General features: G+C 36.5%; 1 protein-coding gene across 1 annotated transcript; it reads left to right on the plus strand.

Annotated features, from left to right (window-relative positions):
* Window positions 1–3,193: 3,193 nt before the first annotated feature.
* LOC113079350 (tetraspanin-15-like) lies at window positions 3,194–10,947 on the plus strand. Its single transcript, XM_026251601.1, has 8 exons — window positions 3,194–3,549; window positions 5,641–5,826; window positions 5,935–6,009; window positions 6,096–6,191; window positions 6,715–6,831; window positions 7,823–7,873; window positions 8,299–8,415; window positions 9,483–10,947. Exons 1-8 carry the CDS (start codon window positions 3,463–3,465, stop codon window positions 9,807–9,809), a joined length of 1,056 nt encoding a protein of 351 aa, XP_026107386.1. The 5' UTR covers window positions 3,194–3,462; the 3' UTR covers window positions 9,810–10,947.
* The last annotated feature ends 4,208 nt before the right edge of the window (window positions 10,948–15,155 follow it).

The following is a 15,155-nucleotide window of genomic DNA, read 5'->3' on the forward strand; positions in this document are numbered from 1 at the left end:
TAATATTCTCTGGCAGGGAGCTCTGCTGAACAAATCAAGATTTGGCTGACCACTGGTTGTTGACAAGATAGAAATCAGAAATTTAATTTCACACACCAACTGCCATCCACAAGGGTCACATTTAATGTACCTTGAGAGAAAAATAGTGAATTAGAAGAGCTACAGTCTAATGCGTCAGGACCTTTATGTATGTTAAAAATAATAAACTCAGTGTCTCTACATCTAGGCGTGTACGTTGGGGAGTCGTGGCCTAATGGTTAGAGGGTTGGACTTCCAATCGAAGGGTTGTGAGTTCTAGTCTCGGACCGGATGGAATTGTGGGTGGGGGTAGTGCATGAACAGCTCTCTCTCCACCTTCAATACCACGACTTAGGTGCCCTTGAGCAAGGCATCGAACCCCCAACTGCTCTCCGGGCGCCGCAGCATAAATGGCTGCCCACTGCTCCGGGTGTGTGCATTTCTTAAATGCAGAGCACAAATTCTGAGTATGGGTCACCATACTTGGCTGAATGTCACTTCAGTTAGGGGAAGTTGTGGCCTAATGGTTAGAGGGTTGGACTCCCAATCGAAGTTCTAGTGGGTTCTAGTCTCGGGCCGGACGGAATTGTGGGTGGGGGGAGTGCATGTACAGTTCTCTCTCCACCTTCAATACCATGACTTAGGTGCCCTTGAGCAAGGCATCGAACCCCCAACTGCTCCCCGGGCGCCGCAGCATAAATGGCTGCCCACTGCTCCGGGTGTGTGCTCACAGTGTGTGTGTGTATGTGTTCACTGCTCTGCGTGTGCATTTCGGATGGGTTAAGAGCACAAATTCTGAGTATGGGTCACCATACTTGGCTGAATGGCTGAATGTCACTTCACAAATCAATTCAATACTTCAAATAAAACTTAAGAAGTGGTTTGTTTATTATTGTCCATCTATCCAGTGTTGCAAGAGTGAACTAAATTTAATAGAATGTGGAATGGCACAGCAAATATATTGATTGTATAGCTGAAAAAAAGCCTTTTAGACAAAAAAAAAAAATATATATATATATATATATTACACACACTCACCTAAAGGATTATTAGGAACACCTATTCAATGAAATTATCTAATCAACCAATCACATGGCAGTTACTTCAATGCATTTAGGGGTGTGGTACTGGTCAAGACAATCTCCTGAACTCCAAACTGAATGTCAGAATGGTAAAGAAAGGTTATTTAAGCAGTTTTGAGCATGACATGGTTGTTGGTGCCAGACGGGCCGGTCTGAGTATTTCACAATCTGCTCAGTTACTAGGATTTTCACGCACAACCATTTACAAATAATGATGTTAGAAGGGAAAAACATCCAGTAAGCGGCAGTGGGCAGAAATGCCTTGTTGATGCTAGAGGTCAGAGGAGAATGGGCCGACTGATTCAAGCTGATAGTAGAGCAACTTTGATTGAAATAACCACTCGTTACAACCGAGGTATGCAGCAAAGCATTTGTGAAGCCACAACACGCACAACCTTGACGCGGATGGGCTACAACAGCAGAAGACCCCACCGGGTACCACTTATCTCCACTACAAATAGGAAAAAGAGGCTACAATTTGCATGAGCTCACCAAAATTGGACAGTTGAAGACTGGAAAAATGTTGCATGGTCTGATGAGTCTCGATTTCTGTTGAGACATTCAGATAGAGTCAGAATTTGGTGTAAACAGAATGAGAACATGGATCCATCATGCCTTGTTACCACTGTGCAGGCTGGTGGTGGTGGTGTAATGGTGTGGGGGATGTTTTCTTGGCACACTTTAGGCCCCTTAGTGCCAGTTGGGCATCGTTTAAATGCCACGGCCTACCTGAGCATTGTTTCTGACCATGTCCATCCCTTTATGACCACCATGTACCCATCCTCTGATGGCTACTTCCAGCAGGATAATGCACCATGTCACAAAGCTCGAATCATTTCAAATTGGTTTCTTGAACATGACAATGAGTTCACTGTATTTAAATGGCCCCCACAGTCACCAGATCTCAACCCAATAGAGCATCTTTGGGATGTGGTGGAACGGGAGCTTCGTGCCCTGGATGTGCATCCCACAAATCTCCATCAGCTGCAAGATGTTATCCTATCAATATGGGCCAACATTTCTAAAGAATGCTTTCAGCGCCTTTCAGCGCCTAGAATTAAGGCAGTTCTGAAGGCGAAAGGGGGTCAAACACAGTATTAGTATGGTGTTCCTAATAATCCTTTAGGTGAATATATATATATATATATATATATATATATATATATATATATATATATATATATATATATATATATATATATATATATATATATATATAATTCAATACACTGTACAACCTGACCAAGGTGTAAAGTTAAATACTTTTCTATTTTTCAGTGGTTCAATATGTACCATTCAATTATCCATTAAAATATTGATTATATCCTTCATGGTGCAAATGTATGCCATATTGCACCTGTTACTAACTTTACAATAAAAAAATCACACTTAATAAGAGTGCAGTAAAAGAATTCACTCAGCCATGCGTCAATAAACATGTCAATGACATGGCAGAGACTAATACTCTAAATGTATTTTAAATAGATTGTTTGCACTGCAGTGGAAGGCTGAGAGTTTAGGCAGAGATAAGAGAGTGTCAATGGAAGTATACCATTTTATTAATCAATTAAAGCATAAACATTATTTAATAATCCATAAATAGCCGATAGTTAAGGAGCTTAGCCAGATAAACATAATGGTAACACTTAACAATAAGGTGTCATTCATTACTTAATGTATTAACTAACATAAACGAACAATGAACAATACATTTAGCCTATACAGTATTTATTAATCTTTGTTAATGTTGGTTAACAAAAATACAATCTTGCAATGTTCGGTGTTTTTTTTTTTTTTTTTTTTTAATTCACAGTGCAGTAGCCTAACTAATGTTGACAAGCACACATTTTAATTTTAATAATGCATTAATGAATGCTGAAATGAACATGAACTAAGATTAATAATTGTTACTATAGGCTAATGTTATTAATAATAGCCTATTGTAATAATTTTAATGATAACAAAATCTATCTATCTATCTATCTATCTATCTATCTATCTATCTATCTATCTATCTATCTATCTATCTATCTATCTATCTATCTATCTATGTCATTTTATTTGTGCTGGCCCTTTAAAAGGTTTGTCCAGACCGTTGATCGGCGGGACGGAAGTTGTTATTGTGATGAGAGTACACCTTTCAGCTGCTGATGCGCTTTTCAAAACAATTTATTGGAGTCGACAGCGAAGCTGAACATTTGATGGAAGTACTCATTATGCATTCAGACGGGTCTTAGGCTTTTTAAAACAGACTGCAGTCTCTCTTAGAACAAAGGCTCATTGAATCTTAGCGGCAACGGCTAACATCTGAACACGTTACATGAAAATCTCAGGCTAACTGAAACGAATTAATGCGGTCACCATGCCGTCTTACGAAGAATGGAGAAAAACAATTCACTTCTATTATTTTTTAAAATTCTCTCTAAATGTCTATTCAATGCTGTTCTCGGTAAGTGTTCGTTAAAATGAAAGCTGTCCCAGCGTTGCTTTGTTTCTCCCTCACATAAACACGCACACCAACACACACACTCGCCCTGAATGAATACGCTCTTGTGTTTGTGTTGAATGTATAGAGGGTGTTAATAAATATCTTGGTAACTTCGACCGCATTTACAGGATCGTTTAGAGATTACATGCTAGTTTTAGCTTTAAAATTTCACAGATGAGCTTTGTGTCTCAGTAAAGCAATAGACGCGTCTCTGAGAGATTTAAAGGCACAGGACGTTGTTGTTTCTGTAACTGTAACACTCACATGGTAATGACGACAGTTACGAGATTCTGTATTTACACTGATTTGTTTTTATATAGTTCCTGGAAATAGTTAGAGACTATAATATTGAAATTGTATTGTCTATTTTTTCTTCATCATCCTTATATATATATATCTGAAGAAAATATCGGACATTAATTGGCCAACACTGGATATTTATTGTATTCTGCCTATATTAATAATCATATGTTAATGTAAATGGGTAGTGATAGATTATGGCAAAAATGTATAAAAAAATGAACACCACATTCAAGTAATGGCATGTACACAATAACACATTCAGATATACTCTTATATGGAGCGTGATTTTAAAGAGTGAGGACCACCACACACCCAATTTTGGGGGGGCATTTAAAAAAGAATATCTAATTAAACTAGTTTTATTACTGTATTTTATTTTTTAACAGTGATCTTTTTCTTAAATCACCAACTATTACAATTTATTTTATTTAAAAAAGAAACAGTGTTCTGCTTGACTCACTAGTGTAATGTTTTCTTATAGGGAATGCAATAAGTCTTATACCTTATGGAAGTATCTTGACTATTAGGGCTTTTGGAACATGATGATACAAGCAGAAAAGTCTCTCAGGATACTCTTCAAATCATCTTTTCTCTTACCCTTCTTTACTCTTAAAGGAACAGTCTACTCAAAAATAAAAACTTTCTCACCCTCATGTCATTTCAAACTTGTATGACTACGAAGAAGACATTTTGAAGGATGTTGGAAACCAAAAAAACAATCAAAGTTAATAGTAATCGAAACAGTTTGGTCACAAACATTCTTCAAAATCTAGGGATGTAACAATACACCCTGAGCCAGTTGAAAATCGATACATATATGAGACAATTTAATTCGTTTGAGATGTAAAACAAATCGCGATACAGTTGGTGGTAGGAGTAAAGCCCCGTTCACTGCTACATGGCTGCTGTTTCTTTTATTTGTGTTACTTATTTATCTAGTTTGGGGTTTGTTTTAAAATTTCAGGATAGTTTTGTTATTTAACACATTTAAATTTCACAAAGAAATTTGTAACATTATGTCCAAGCGATAATAAAAGGACACCTTTTCATTTAGAATTTATAATATTTAATAATATTTTTTTTAAAATGAGAAAATCGTATCATGAAATCAATATCATAAATTGTATCGCATCTTGAGTTGAGTGAATCGTTACATCCCTATCATCTTTTGTGCTGGTATTTTCATTTTTGGGGGAACTATCCCTTTAAGATTGATTGTAGTTTTTACACTTCACTAAAACACTGCCATTTATCAGTGAACAGAAAATAAATGAAGATGTCTGGAATCTGAAATTGACAGATGACAAAGTTAATCATCCAACAAGATTTATTACATTAACCTTCCAGGAAGAACAGTCAGGGAAGAAAATTGAGAATGAAGTGGTTTCAATTAGTATGCTGTGTGCTAATATAGTCTTTTGTTAGGACACAAATTGATATTAAGACGCTGCATCCATCTTCTTTATGATCTGCGTCATTGCATTTACATTAGTTGTGCGTTTTAGCTCAGCACTCTAAGAATTATGTCTGTCGTCTTATAGGGATTAATGTGAGGAACACAAATTATTCATTGTTTGATTTTACAATGGATGAATGTTCTGCTTGAATTGGCTGTGCATTGAAACATTGATTTCAACTTTATATCTTTGCTGCATTTCTGGTTTAATCACTTAAACATTATGTTATGAAATGATGTAAGCTGATGTGACTTGTAGAGATGTTTTACCAGACCTGCTCCTGTCCCCTTAGTTGCTTGGTCTGTGCGTGCTTTGTATCGGAGTGTATGCAGAAGTGGAGAGGCAGAAGAATCGGACCCTGGAGGGGGTGTTTTTAGCTCCTGCTGTGGTCCTCATACTGCTGGGTCTCGTCATGTTCATTGTGTCTGTGATGGGTATGGTGGGATCCCTCAGGGATAACAAGACTCTGCTGCACATGGTGAGTGTTGCTTGTCTGGTCGTGTGTGTGTGTTTATTCAGAAAAGATCCTCTTCTACCATGTTACTGGTGAATTTTTTTGTGCTGTGATTCTAAACTCTTTGTGCAGTTCCTGTGTGTGCTGTGTGTTCTGCTGGCTCTCCAGGCTCTTGCCCTCATCATTGCCCTGATCTTTGAAAAGACGGTAAGACGTAAAGAAACATTGAGAGCAGGGGCACTGTTGAGTTGTATGGTCTGCTGTTAATGAGTTACATTTTTCTTTGTCTTTAGACAATCAAATTGTTTCAGAACAGTATACGAGAAGGAATCAAGCACTACTATGATGACCTGGACTTCAAAAACATATTGGACTACGTGCAAGAGAAGGTAGCTAACCAACTTTATTACTGGAATCTAAGTGAATTATACACCCACGCTAATGTGGACCATGTCACAACTGCCATAAATAATTTCCATCTTTCAGGCAGTAAAATATATTTTGTCAATTACAGTTTCATTCATGCACAAAAATGGCAGTTTTCTCATAACACTGGCACATAATTGCTATTTATATATGTGTGTGTGAATTTAAATGGAGTTATTTTAAATTGTAATCATATTTCACAATATTACAGATTTTACTGTATTTTTTAAACAAATGCAGCCTTGTTGAGCATAAGACAAAACAAATTCTTACTGACCCCAACCTTTGGAATGGTAGTAATGTAATATATTTATATTTTCAATATTTTGTGATAATTTTTAGTATATAAAAATACTGCATAGTCATATTTATTATTATTATTATCATTATCATTAACGTTAAGAAGAAAGTATCACTTATATTAAAATTAAAATTCCCTTTTTTTAATCTGTTTTTTGTTATCACAATCTCGCTTTGTCTTTTCAGTTGTCTTGTTGTGGAGGAGATGAGTACAAGGATTGGGAAGTAAACCAGTACCACTTCTGCAATGGCACGAGTCCTTTGGCCTGCGGTGTTCCCTACACCTGCTGCATCCGACAAAGTGTTAGTCATCCTGTTCACTTTGCCCAGTCATGATACATTAATCAGCGCATACGTCGCCCTGTACATGGTAGTCTGATGAGAAAAGCCTGCATCACAGGCCATTTTTCATGAATTCACCAGTAATAATTTCTTGCTGAAAAGAATGTGCTTTTTTCTGTTTGCAATGAAAGCAGTCTGACCCACAGGTCTGCGAGTACAGGGAGCTGAATTCTGAGCTTTTTTCTGCTGGGTTTAGAGAGCTTTCTAGTAAATGCTGTTCCCCATGAGTCAGTGGAGAGTGCATCATGACAGAGAGAATTTAATTTACCTGCCCTGCACAGCATAGAGTCTGCTCTACTGTTCATGAGCATCTCTCTCTCTCTCTCTTCTCTCTCTCTCTCTCTTAGTTAATAAATGTTGATTGGGCACTAATGCAAAGTTCTCCTTTTGGTATGACAGTTTACCGCAGTGAGAGAGCACAAGGCTTTTCAGGCTAAGAATCAAAGATTGCCGGATATTTGACTTCAGATGTTTGCTTATCATCTGCAATCCTAATAGCACAAAATTCCAAAAATGGCACACGATAGGTGCAGACATTCAGTAATCTGCTGAATTTTGTAGCGTTTTTCTAACCAGGTTTTGAGAGAAAATCTTCCTGCAAACAAAGTAAAATATATTAGAAGGGTGTACTATGCTTGTATTGGGTTCTGAAAGCATAAGGACTCATAGTTCACTCAAAAATTAAAAGTCTGTCATTAATTGCTCACCCCCATGTCATTCCAAACCCGAAAGACCTATGTTCATCTTTGGAACACGGATTAAGATGAAATCCGAGAGCTTTATAAAATTATGGTTGCTATGCAGGACTATACGTGGACTTATTTAATGTCTTTACTACCTTCCTGGGTCTTGAACATCTCAGTCGTGTTGTTGTCTATGTAGGCTCAAAGGGCTCTCGAATTTCATCAAAAATTAGTTTTACTAGTGAGTCCTGTGTGTTAATTTCTTTCAGGTCGGAGAAGTTGTGAACACACTCTGCGGCTACAAAACTCTCAAACAGCAGGTAAAATGGAGCTCTCTGAAGTCCACATTCTCGCAATGGCCTGCAACCAGCCATCACTGACTAATGTTAAATGACTTGTGTCATTTTACATAATACTGGCTCTCATACCCAGCCATGCACTTGGAGAGAATCATTTGGCGGACCTTGACACTTGAGATTGTCTTTAAAGGAGAAGATGTGACAGGAAAACAAAAACCTCCAATAGCCATTTCAAGTGCAATCATCTGTAATGGTGGCGCCATTCGGTTGTTTGTTCCATAGATAAAAACCAAGCAAATAACATCAGAGCCATTACAAGCACCAAATCTATTATGCCATTACGATGGACTCTAGTTGTGATTTTTGAACCTTGTTTCCGTTATAAAATCTGAGCATTACCTGCTACTTATACCGAATTAGATTTCTTTCTCTCTTCTGTATTACAGCGTGAAACTTTAGATGGCATAATTCATGTGCGTGGCTGTATCCATGCTGTGAACCTGTGGATGGGGGACAACATTGGAGCTACTATTGGAATCTGCTGTGCGGTTGGACTACCACAGGTTTTATGATCCTCTTTTCCTTCTTGTGTTTACTGTTTATTATTTATATCATCCTACCCTGAAATATATGTATCTCTTCATCGTGTACTTTTCCCTCTGCTCCCCTGGCATTCCACATTTCCATTTTGATTGCCTACTACCTATTCTGTTTGACTCTTCCCTCATTAGAGAATCCTCTGGCAAACAATAAATTATAGAAAACGGACATCTGCACTGACCAGATGCAAATGCCCAATGAGGGGCGAATGACTCTCGGAGAAGCTGCTGCCCAGTCTTTGGAATCTTTTTACAAAATAACTAGCCTGCTCATCTGTCTCTCTCTTTTTCTGTCTGCTGAGTTGAGGGAAGAGGTCACATTAAATACAGCCACATGGCCATGCCGGCAGAGTCGTCCGTCCATTAATGCATTAATCCTCTAATTAGAGCAGAGGAACAGTCCTCTTGCACAAATATGATGGAGTGTGTGACAAAGACCCAGTCTAGTAAATCAAAGTATGGTTGGATTTATGATCTGCTCCTGTTTATGCACAGTATTACTGTATATTTTACGTAAAAATAGATTTTGAAAATAGAATTGAAAACTTGGATCTGTGACTCTGCTTTGAAAATAGTTAAGATTAGAATTATGTGAATATTTATGAATATATTAGAATAAAACTTAAAATAATAAATGTTACCCTTCTGATTCAAAAAAAAAAAATTGGTGAGCACATATACTGTACATGCACAGTGCACACTATGTCTTATGTGCTTTGATTTAAAAAACAAAAAAAACAAATGTACGGTGTACGGTTCTCACAAGTTGTCATAATTTTTTTTGTCAGGATTTTCTAATGTAAAGGAAATTCAGAAGAACAGCATTCATTTGAAATATAAATCTTGTGAAACTTGTACTTTGCATCAATTTAATGTGTCCTTGTCAAGTAAAAGTATTAATTTCTTTAAAAAAAAAAAAAACTTGCCCCGAACGTTTGAATGGCAGTGTATTTATCTATTTGGTGACTTTTTTGCAGTTCATCTCCAAAAGACATATCTTGACACTTCACATGTGTTAATGTTTCTTTTAGCTCCTTGGTATTCTCCTGAGCTGTATCTTCTGGAATCTTTTGGTGGAGATGAGTGAATCTGAAGACATGGTGGACTTTAAGATCCTGAAACGTGCCGGTTTCAAGTACAGAGAACTGGACCTCTCAGGTGCTGGATGGTGTATGTGTCTACCTCGTGACGGAGGCTACCTGCCTGTTCCTGTAGCAGAATCTGACAGCTGGGCTCCAGACCCCATCCGTTTTGACCTGGAACAAGAACAGCCCAAAATATCCTTTAAGCATTCACATCTGAAGAGTCAAAAAGCACAATCAGGTATGGGGATGGATGAAGTGGACAATCGGGCTTAAGAACCACAAAGAAAAAGAGGCTGCATCTTAATTTTTTTTATTTATTTAATTGTGATTAGTATAGAAAAAGTTCACACTGTGTGTTAACATAAAGTGAGTTAGTTGCACTAAATGTTTTTAGGCATGAAAAAAAGGAGAGGTTTGTATAAAACGTTTGATAATAGATGGAATCAAGGTAGGAGATCTCCACCTGCACATTCCATTGTTTTTCACCATTTTAGTTCATTCTGTGACTTATGGGATCAAGCAAGTTTGTTTTATTAGTCATTTTCTTATATATTTTATAATAGTTCATAAGGTACATGGAGAGGACTCTTACTGTTGGCAATCAAATTTTTTTAAAATGTTTTTAATTTAGGAGTATATTACAGTGACTTCAGGGAAATGGCTAGCTTTTGAATTTGTCAAAGATTATCAATGTTGTGACTGGCAGATGAAGCTGGACGTTCATCTCTAGTAGATGCATTGTTTCTAAAAACTTTTATATGCACATTTTAATTGTTTTTACATTACAATATTATCATGAGCCCAAATTTCCAAGAAGAAATGAACATTTGGTATTATTATGGATCTGCTTTCTCTTTTAAAAAGCATGAGGTTTGTGTAATGCTGACATTATTTCTTAATGATAATAAGTACCAATGAAATGATTATTTATTAAAGTGTTGCCTTAAGTACAACAGAAGCTTTTACCCTGAGTACCTCAGGCTATTCTACAATAGCCACATTACCTTGCAGGTAGAATTTTTTTTAAATAAGGGAGACCTGGTCTTGACCACTACTTGAAGTTTCATTTGTCTTTTAAGTTATGTTCATAATGAACTTTTAGCTGTTGAAAACCTCTGTTTTAAATGTGTAGTTCAAGTTTGATCTTTATTACTGTTCGGGAAGATAAAACAAAAAAAAAGAAAAAAAACTTTTAGCATTAATGTTGTCATAATTAACAAATGTCTGCCATTAATTTATAAAAACCGCCTTTTAGTTGCCAGTAGTCATTTTGAAATACCTCACAATCACACCTCTTTGCTAATCGGCCTTTTCAGGATGTTGCTAAAGATGGACTGCTGTGCTCCAGCTAATGTAGCTCTGGTTTTGTAGTAACATTAATGTGACTTTCAATAAAATTTGCTTGAATTAATCTTTTAAGTATGTCTCGCGGGTTTATTCTGCATTGTTGAATAAAGCCCCGAAGTCTCTGACGCCTTTTAGTGGAGTGATAAGTGGAGCTGTGAAAACCTCTAAGGAGCTGGGCTTGTGGATTCTTAGAAACTATCCGCCTGAACTTTTGAATGCATGAGCCATTTCTAGTGCATAATCACACTTTTTAAGATGTTCTAGAAAGTGAATGTTGCATAATGAGGTCCCAGGGGTTTTGGCAATTGTATAGATGACTCTATAAGGTTAATGTATCTTCCCAAAGAACTCAAATTGCATTTAAGGACTCTGATAGCAACTTGGCATATTAAAATGAGTCTAATTGATGCTGCTTTCTGAGCATCATCATAACACATCGCTCACATTAATTCCTGTGCAGAGCAATCCATCTTCCTCCTCTCTCCCATTATTTCCTCACTGCTCACGCCACTTTCCTCCTCATGGTGATGGCCATCAAGAGGTTGCATGTGGAATAATTATAGCCGGTGTCTCAATGGGAGGAAATGAACTGCAGCACTGAAAATAACACTTCTTGTACTGAAGCCGGGAACAAAATGCATCCACACTGGTGTAATTATGATAATAATAACAGCATTAATAACAGTAATTAGCAATTGCTTGCTTGAGGGAGGCACAAGGATGGGTTCTTGGTTTTGTCAGATGCATGAGTGCATCAAAAGAGGATGAGGCTAGTTGATCACGTGATGCACTGCAGATGAATTGTCAGTGCTTAAGCAGATGTTTTTTATGTTTGTTTTTTTTCGTCTAGCATCCAGAAAACCTTGAATGAGAAGAGAGCAAAATCCCAGCATGGAAGTTCTTGAGAAGAAGCTAGAGTACATGGCTATTTACTGATTTACTCGTGAAGGAAAAGTTTATAAAAAAAAAAAAAAAAAACACAAATTTACTTGCACTCAATCACTTGAATCTCATTCTGACAGCACCCATTCCCTGCAGAGGATCCAGTTATGCTAAATTTCTCCAAACTCCTTCAGCTAAAAAAACTAAATCATCTACATCTTGGATGACCTGAGGGGGAGTGTACTCTTAGCAATTTTTCATTTCTGGGTGAACTGTTGCTTTAATAGTGAGGCAATGCCATGAGCCAGCAAGGGCGAAGAGATCAGGTATGATCGCAGTATAGAGAAAAATATTTTTTATCCCCTCCCTAAGGTTTTGATGTTGTTCAAATTTAATTTAATTTTATGCAATTATGCTGATTGGTGGACAGTTAATGAGTCAAGTATCAACTTTTTCACATAGTAATTATTATGCAGCTTCTCTGAAAGAGTAATAGAACATTAAAAGGCCAGGGCTGTTTGTCTCTAATAGAGGAGGGATATGGCTCATTTCGGCTGCAGCTTAAAATGCTGTCTCTCTTATCTAAATAATGAGTTCAGTGCATCTATCTCGTGGGGACTGAGAGAAGAAAAGTGATTTCTCTAGGTTTGGTTAAATCTGGATGAAAACGTATCAAGGTTGACCTGAGACTAGCGTCTTTGAAATAAACACCTTAAACGTCAAGAGAACACATTAAGAAGCTGCAGGGCGTTCGGTTGCTTGTTTTGTTGCTAAAAAATAATGAATAAATAAATAAGCCCATTTTTTATCATCAATCATTCTGTACCCAGAATTTTTAATACATGTCTTGCAATGTGCAAAAAAGAGGGTAAATATCAGACTTAAATGAACCTAATAAGATAATAAGGGCACAATTTGAACTGTAAATGATAGAAAATAGGTTCAAAATTACAATGTTGGTTTTCTAGCACCTGTGGCCCTCCAATTCTCTGTGACTAGCCAATTTAGTTGTTTTTGCATAACCTGTACAACTGTAAGGTGTTATAGAAACTTTAATCTTGAGGTCTAAATATTGGAATCAATCAATGCAGAACTTATAAGTTGGTGCAAACGACATCCAAATTGTTAATGTTTTCATTTTACATTTCATTCTTTGGTTTGCTGGCATTCATTCTTCTTAAGCTTACTAGAAGTGTAATAGCTATGCACAGTGCCTTGCTGTTATCCCTGAGGTAATACACACCTACTCACCTCATCTCATCATTTTCTGAAAAAAAAAAAAAAAAAACCCATATGGTGTTATCACCGAACGAATCAGACTGGGACTGCCTTGCTCTGGACGGCAGAATGAATTCAATCTCGCCAATGAATATCATTGAGTATCCCTGATTAGTCACACAAATGCAATGCATAAGTGAAGTGGATTCTGTCCACACAAAGAAAATGGCTTTTAATATGCATCAACATGTCGTTTCTTCTGAAAAGTTTCTGTTTGCACAGATGATTGAAAGCTGTCTGTTGAATGATGAGTGAGGTTCTGCTGCCAGTTAATGGAATGTGTCCCTGATGGATTGCCAGTAAGGACATCACGTGGATGATGAAAGAGTGACATTAAGAGTTATATTAATGCAATATCTCACAGGCTACTGTATATCAGCAAATTCAAGAGTACTGAACAATTTTATTGTGTGTGTGTTTATAACAGTTTAAATAACAAGACATTAATATCCATTTATTTCAGTTGTTGACAAAATTTGTCAGTTCATCAAATTTGTGTTTTTTTTTCTTTGAAAATAGAAGAGAAGCCAACCCTAATAAAAAAAAGTATACATTTAAAATACATTTATACTAACATATAATAAAACTTTATTTGGAGTTCTACATGTGCACAAAGTAAATTTTTTATATTAAGCCTGAAATGTGTTTTAATGTCACTAATGACGAGGATTGTATGATTTTTTTTTTTATAATATCAGTGTTTAAATGCAAGATATTTAAAATGTAGCTAAAGCATACTTGCAATAGTTCCACTTTAGCACGATCAAATATACTTCAGTGGACTTCAGCCACAACACAATTAAAGTGCATTAAGCACAAAATAGGTTTTTCCAAATGAGCAGACTTGTAGTAAACCAGTTTAGTATAATAAAAGTACAAAGGTATTTATTAAGTACATGTAAATGTATGTCTAGTATACTTTGACCAGTTTTCTGTCACTAAGAAATACATTATGTTATGTTGTAAGATAAAAGTTGAATACAGAAATGTATTAAGATAAAAATTATATTTGCACACTTTCTAAATTTGCTTTGTGGAATATCATGTAATATCCAGAATGAGTGTGTTGTGCTACATCTGTTGTTTCTCTGCCTGGACATCTTGTGCACTGGAGGGCAGTTTATTTCATGTCCATTATTAAAGTATGTATGCAAAAATGGTTCATAAAAGTGGTGTTAGATCTGAGAAAAACTCAGATGTCACTTAGTTTAATGCATTAGAATAAACACATTTGTCCAATTACAGTGCCCAAATAATTGAAGTTGTAATCAAATCATATGCATATAACAGCTTATGTATGTCTTGTTTTTTCCTGCAGTCTTCTGAGATTTTGTTTTCCAAATTATGTTTAATTTAATGATTTAAAGGTTCCAAATAGGTGTTAATCAACAAGCTTTCTACAGCCCAAAGACTACGAAATGACCATAACAGGCCTTCTTTATGTAGGTCATTCTTTATTATTAACAAGATTAGTCTGAGTCAGCAGGAATCACAAAGCCTGAATCCCCAAAGATGAGGTCATCATCCAAATAATTGTGAGTATCACAGGTTATCTTGAGTCTGTATTTGTTATCGATTGTGTGTGTGTGTGTGTGTGTGTGTGTGTGTGTGTGTGTGTGTGTGCGTGCGCTTTGATGGACACAGAGCATTGAGTTTGTGCACTCAGTTCAGCATCTGCTATAAATTGGATTTTTCTTAGTAGTCAATATATGTCAAAGCACATATCCTGACATTATCCTGTCATTTGTGTCCGTGAAAAAAAAAAGGAAAAAATAGCTTGAGGCTTGCAAAATTGTGTATCCCTCACAAGTCACAAAAAAATCAAAATACAAAAAAGAGCAATTGGATGGTTTATCGCCAATTATGATACTTTTGTAGCCAACATTAGTTGACTAAGAATGTGATGCTAAATATTTTCTACAATATCCATGTTTTAAATTTATTGAATATGGCCAACTCAAAAAAAAAAAAAAGACTTAATGAAAGTTAGTGTACGACTCACCTTTTTCCAGCATCTTGAAACAACCTATTTAAAAGGTTAGGATTTATGTAAGGATACCCTTCCTTGCGGAGTGGATAGTCTGGCCAAATGAACAGATGTGGACATGGGAG

This window comes from Carassius auratus, unplaced genomic scaffold (genome assembly GCF_003368295.1).
Source record: "Carassius auratus strain Wakin unplaced genomic scaffold, ASM336829v1 scaf_tig00027761, whole genome shotgun sequence".
Classification (NCBI taxonomy): domain Eukaryota; kingdom Metazoa; phylum Chordata; class Actinopteri; order Cypriniformes; family Cyprinidae; genus Carassius; species Carassius auratus.

Coding starts and splice junctions, on each gene's coding strand:
- LOC113079350 (XM_026251601.1), top strand. CDS start 3,463: ATGCCGTCTTACGAAGAATGGAGAAAAACAATTCACTTCTATTATTTT. Junction 6,192..6,714: donor TGGACTACGTGCAAGAGAAG/GTAGCTAACCAA, acceptor TTGTCTTTTCAG/TTGTCTTGTTGTGGAGGAGA. Junction 8,416..9,482: donor GTGCGGTTGGACTACCACAG/GTTTTATGATCC, acceptor TGTTTCTTTTAG/CTCCTTGGTATTCTCCTGAG.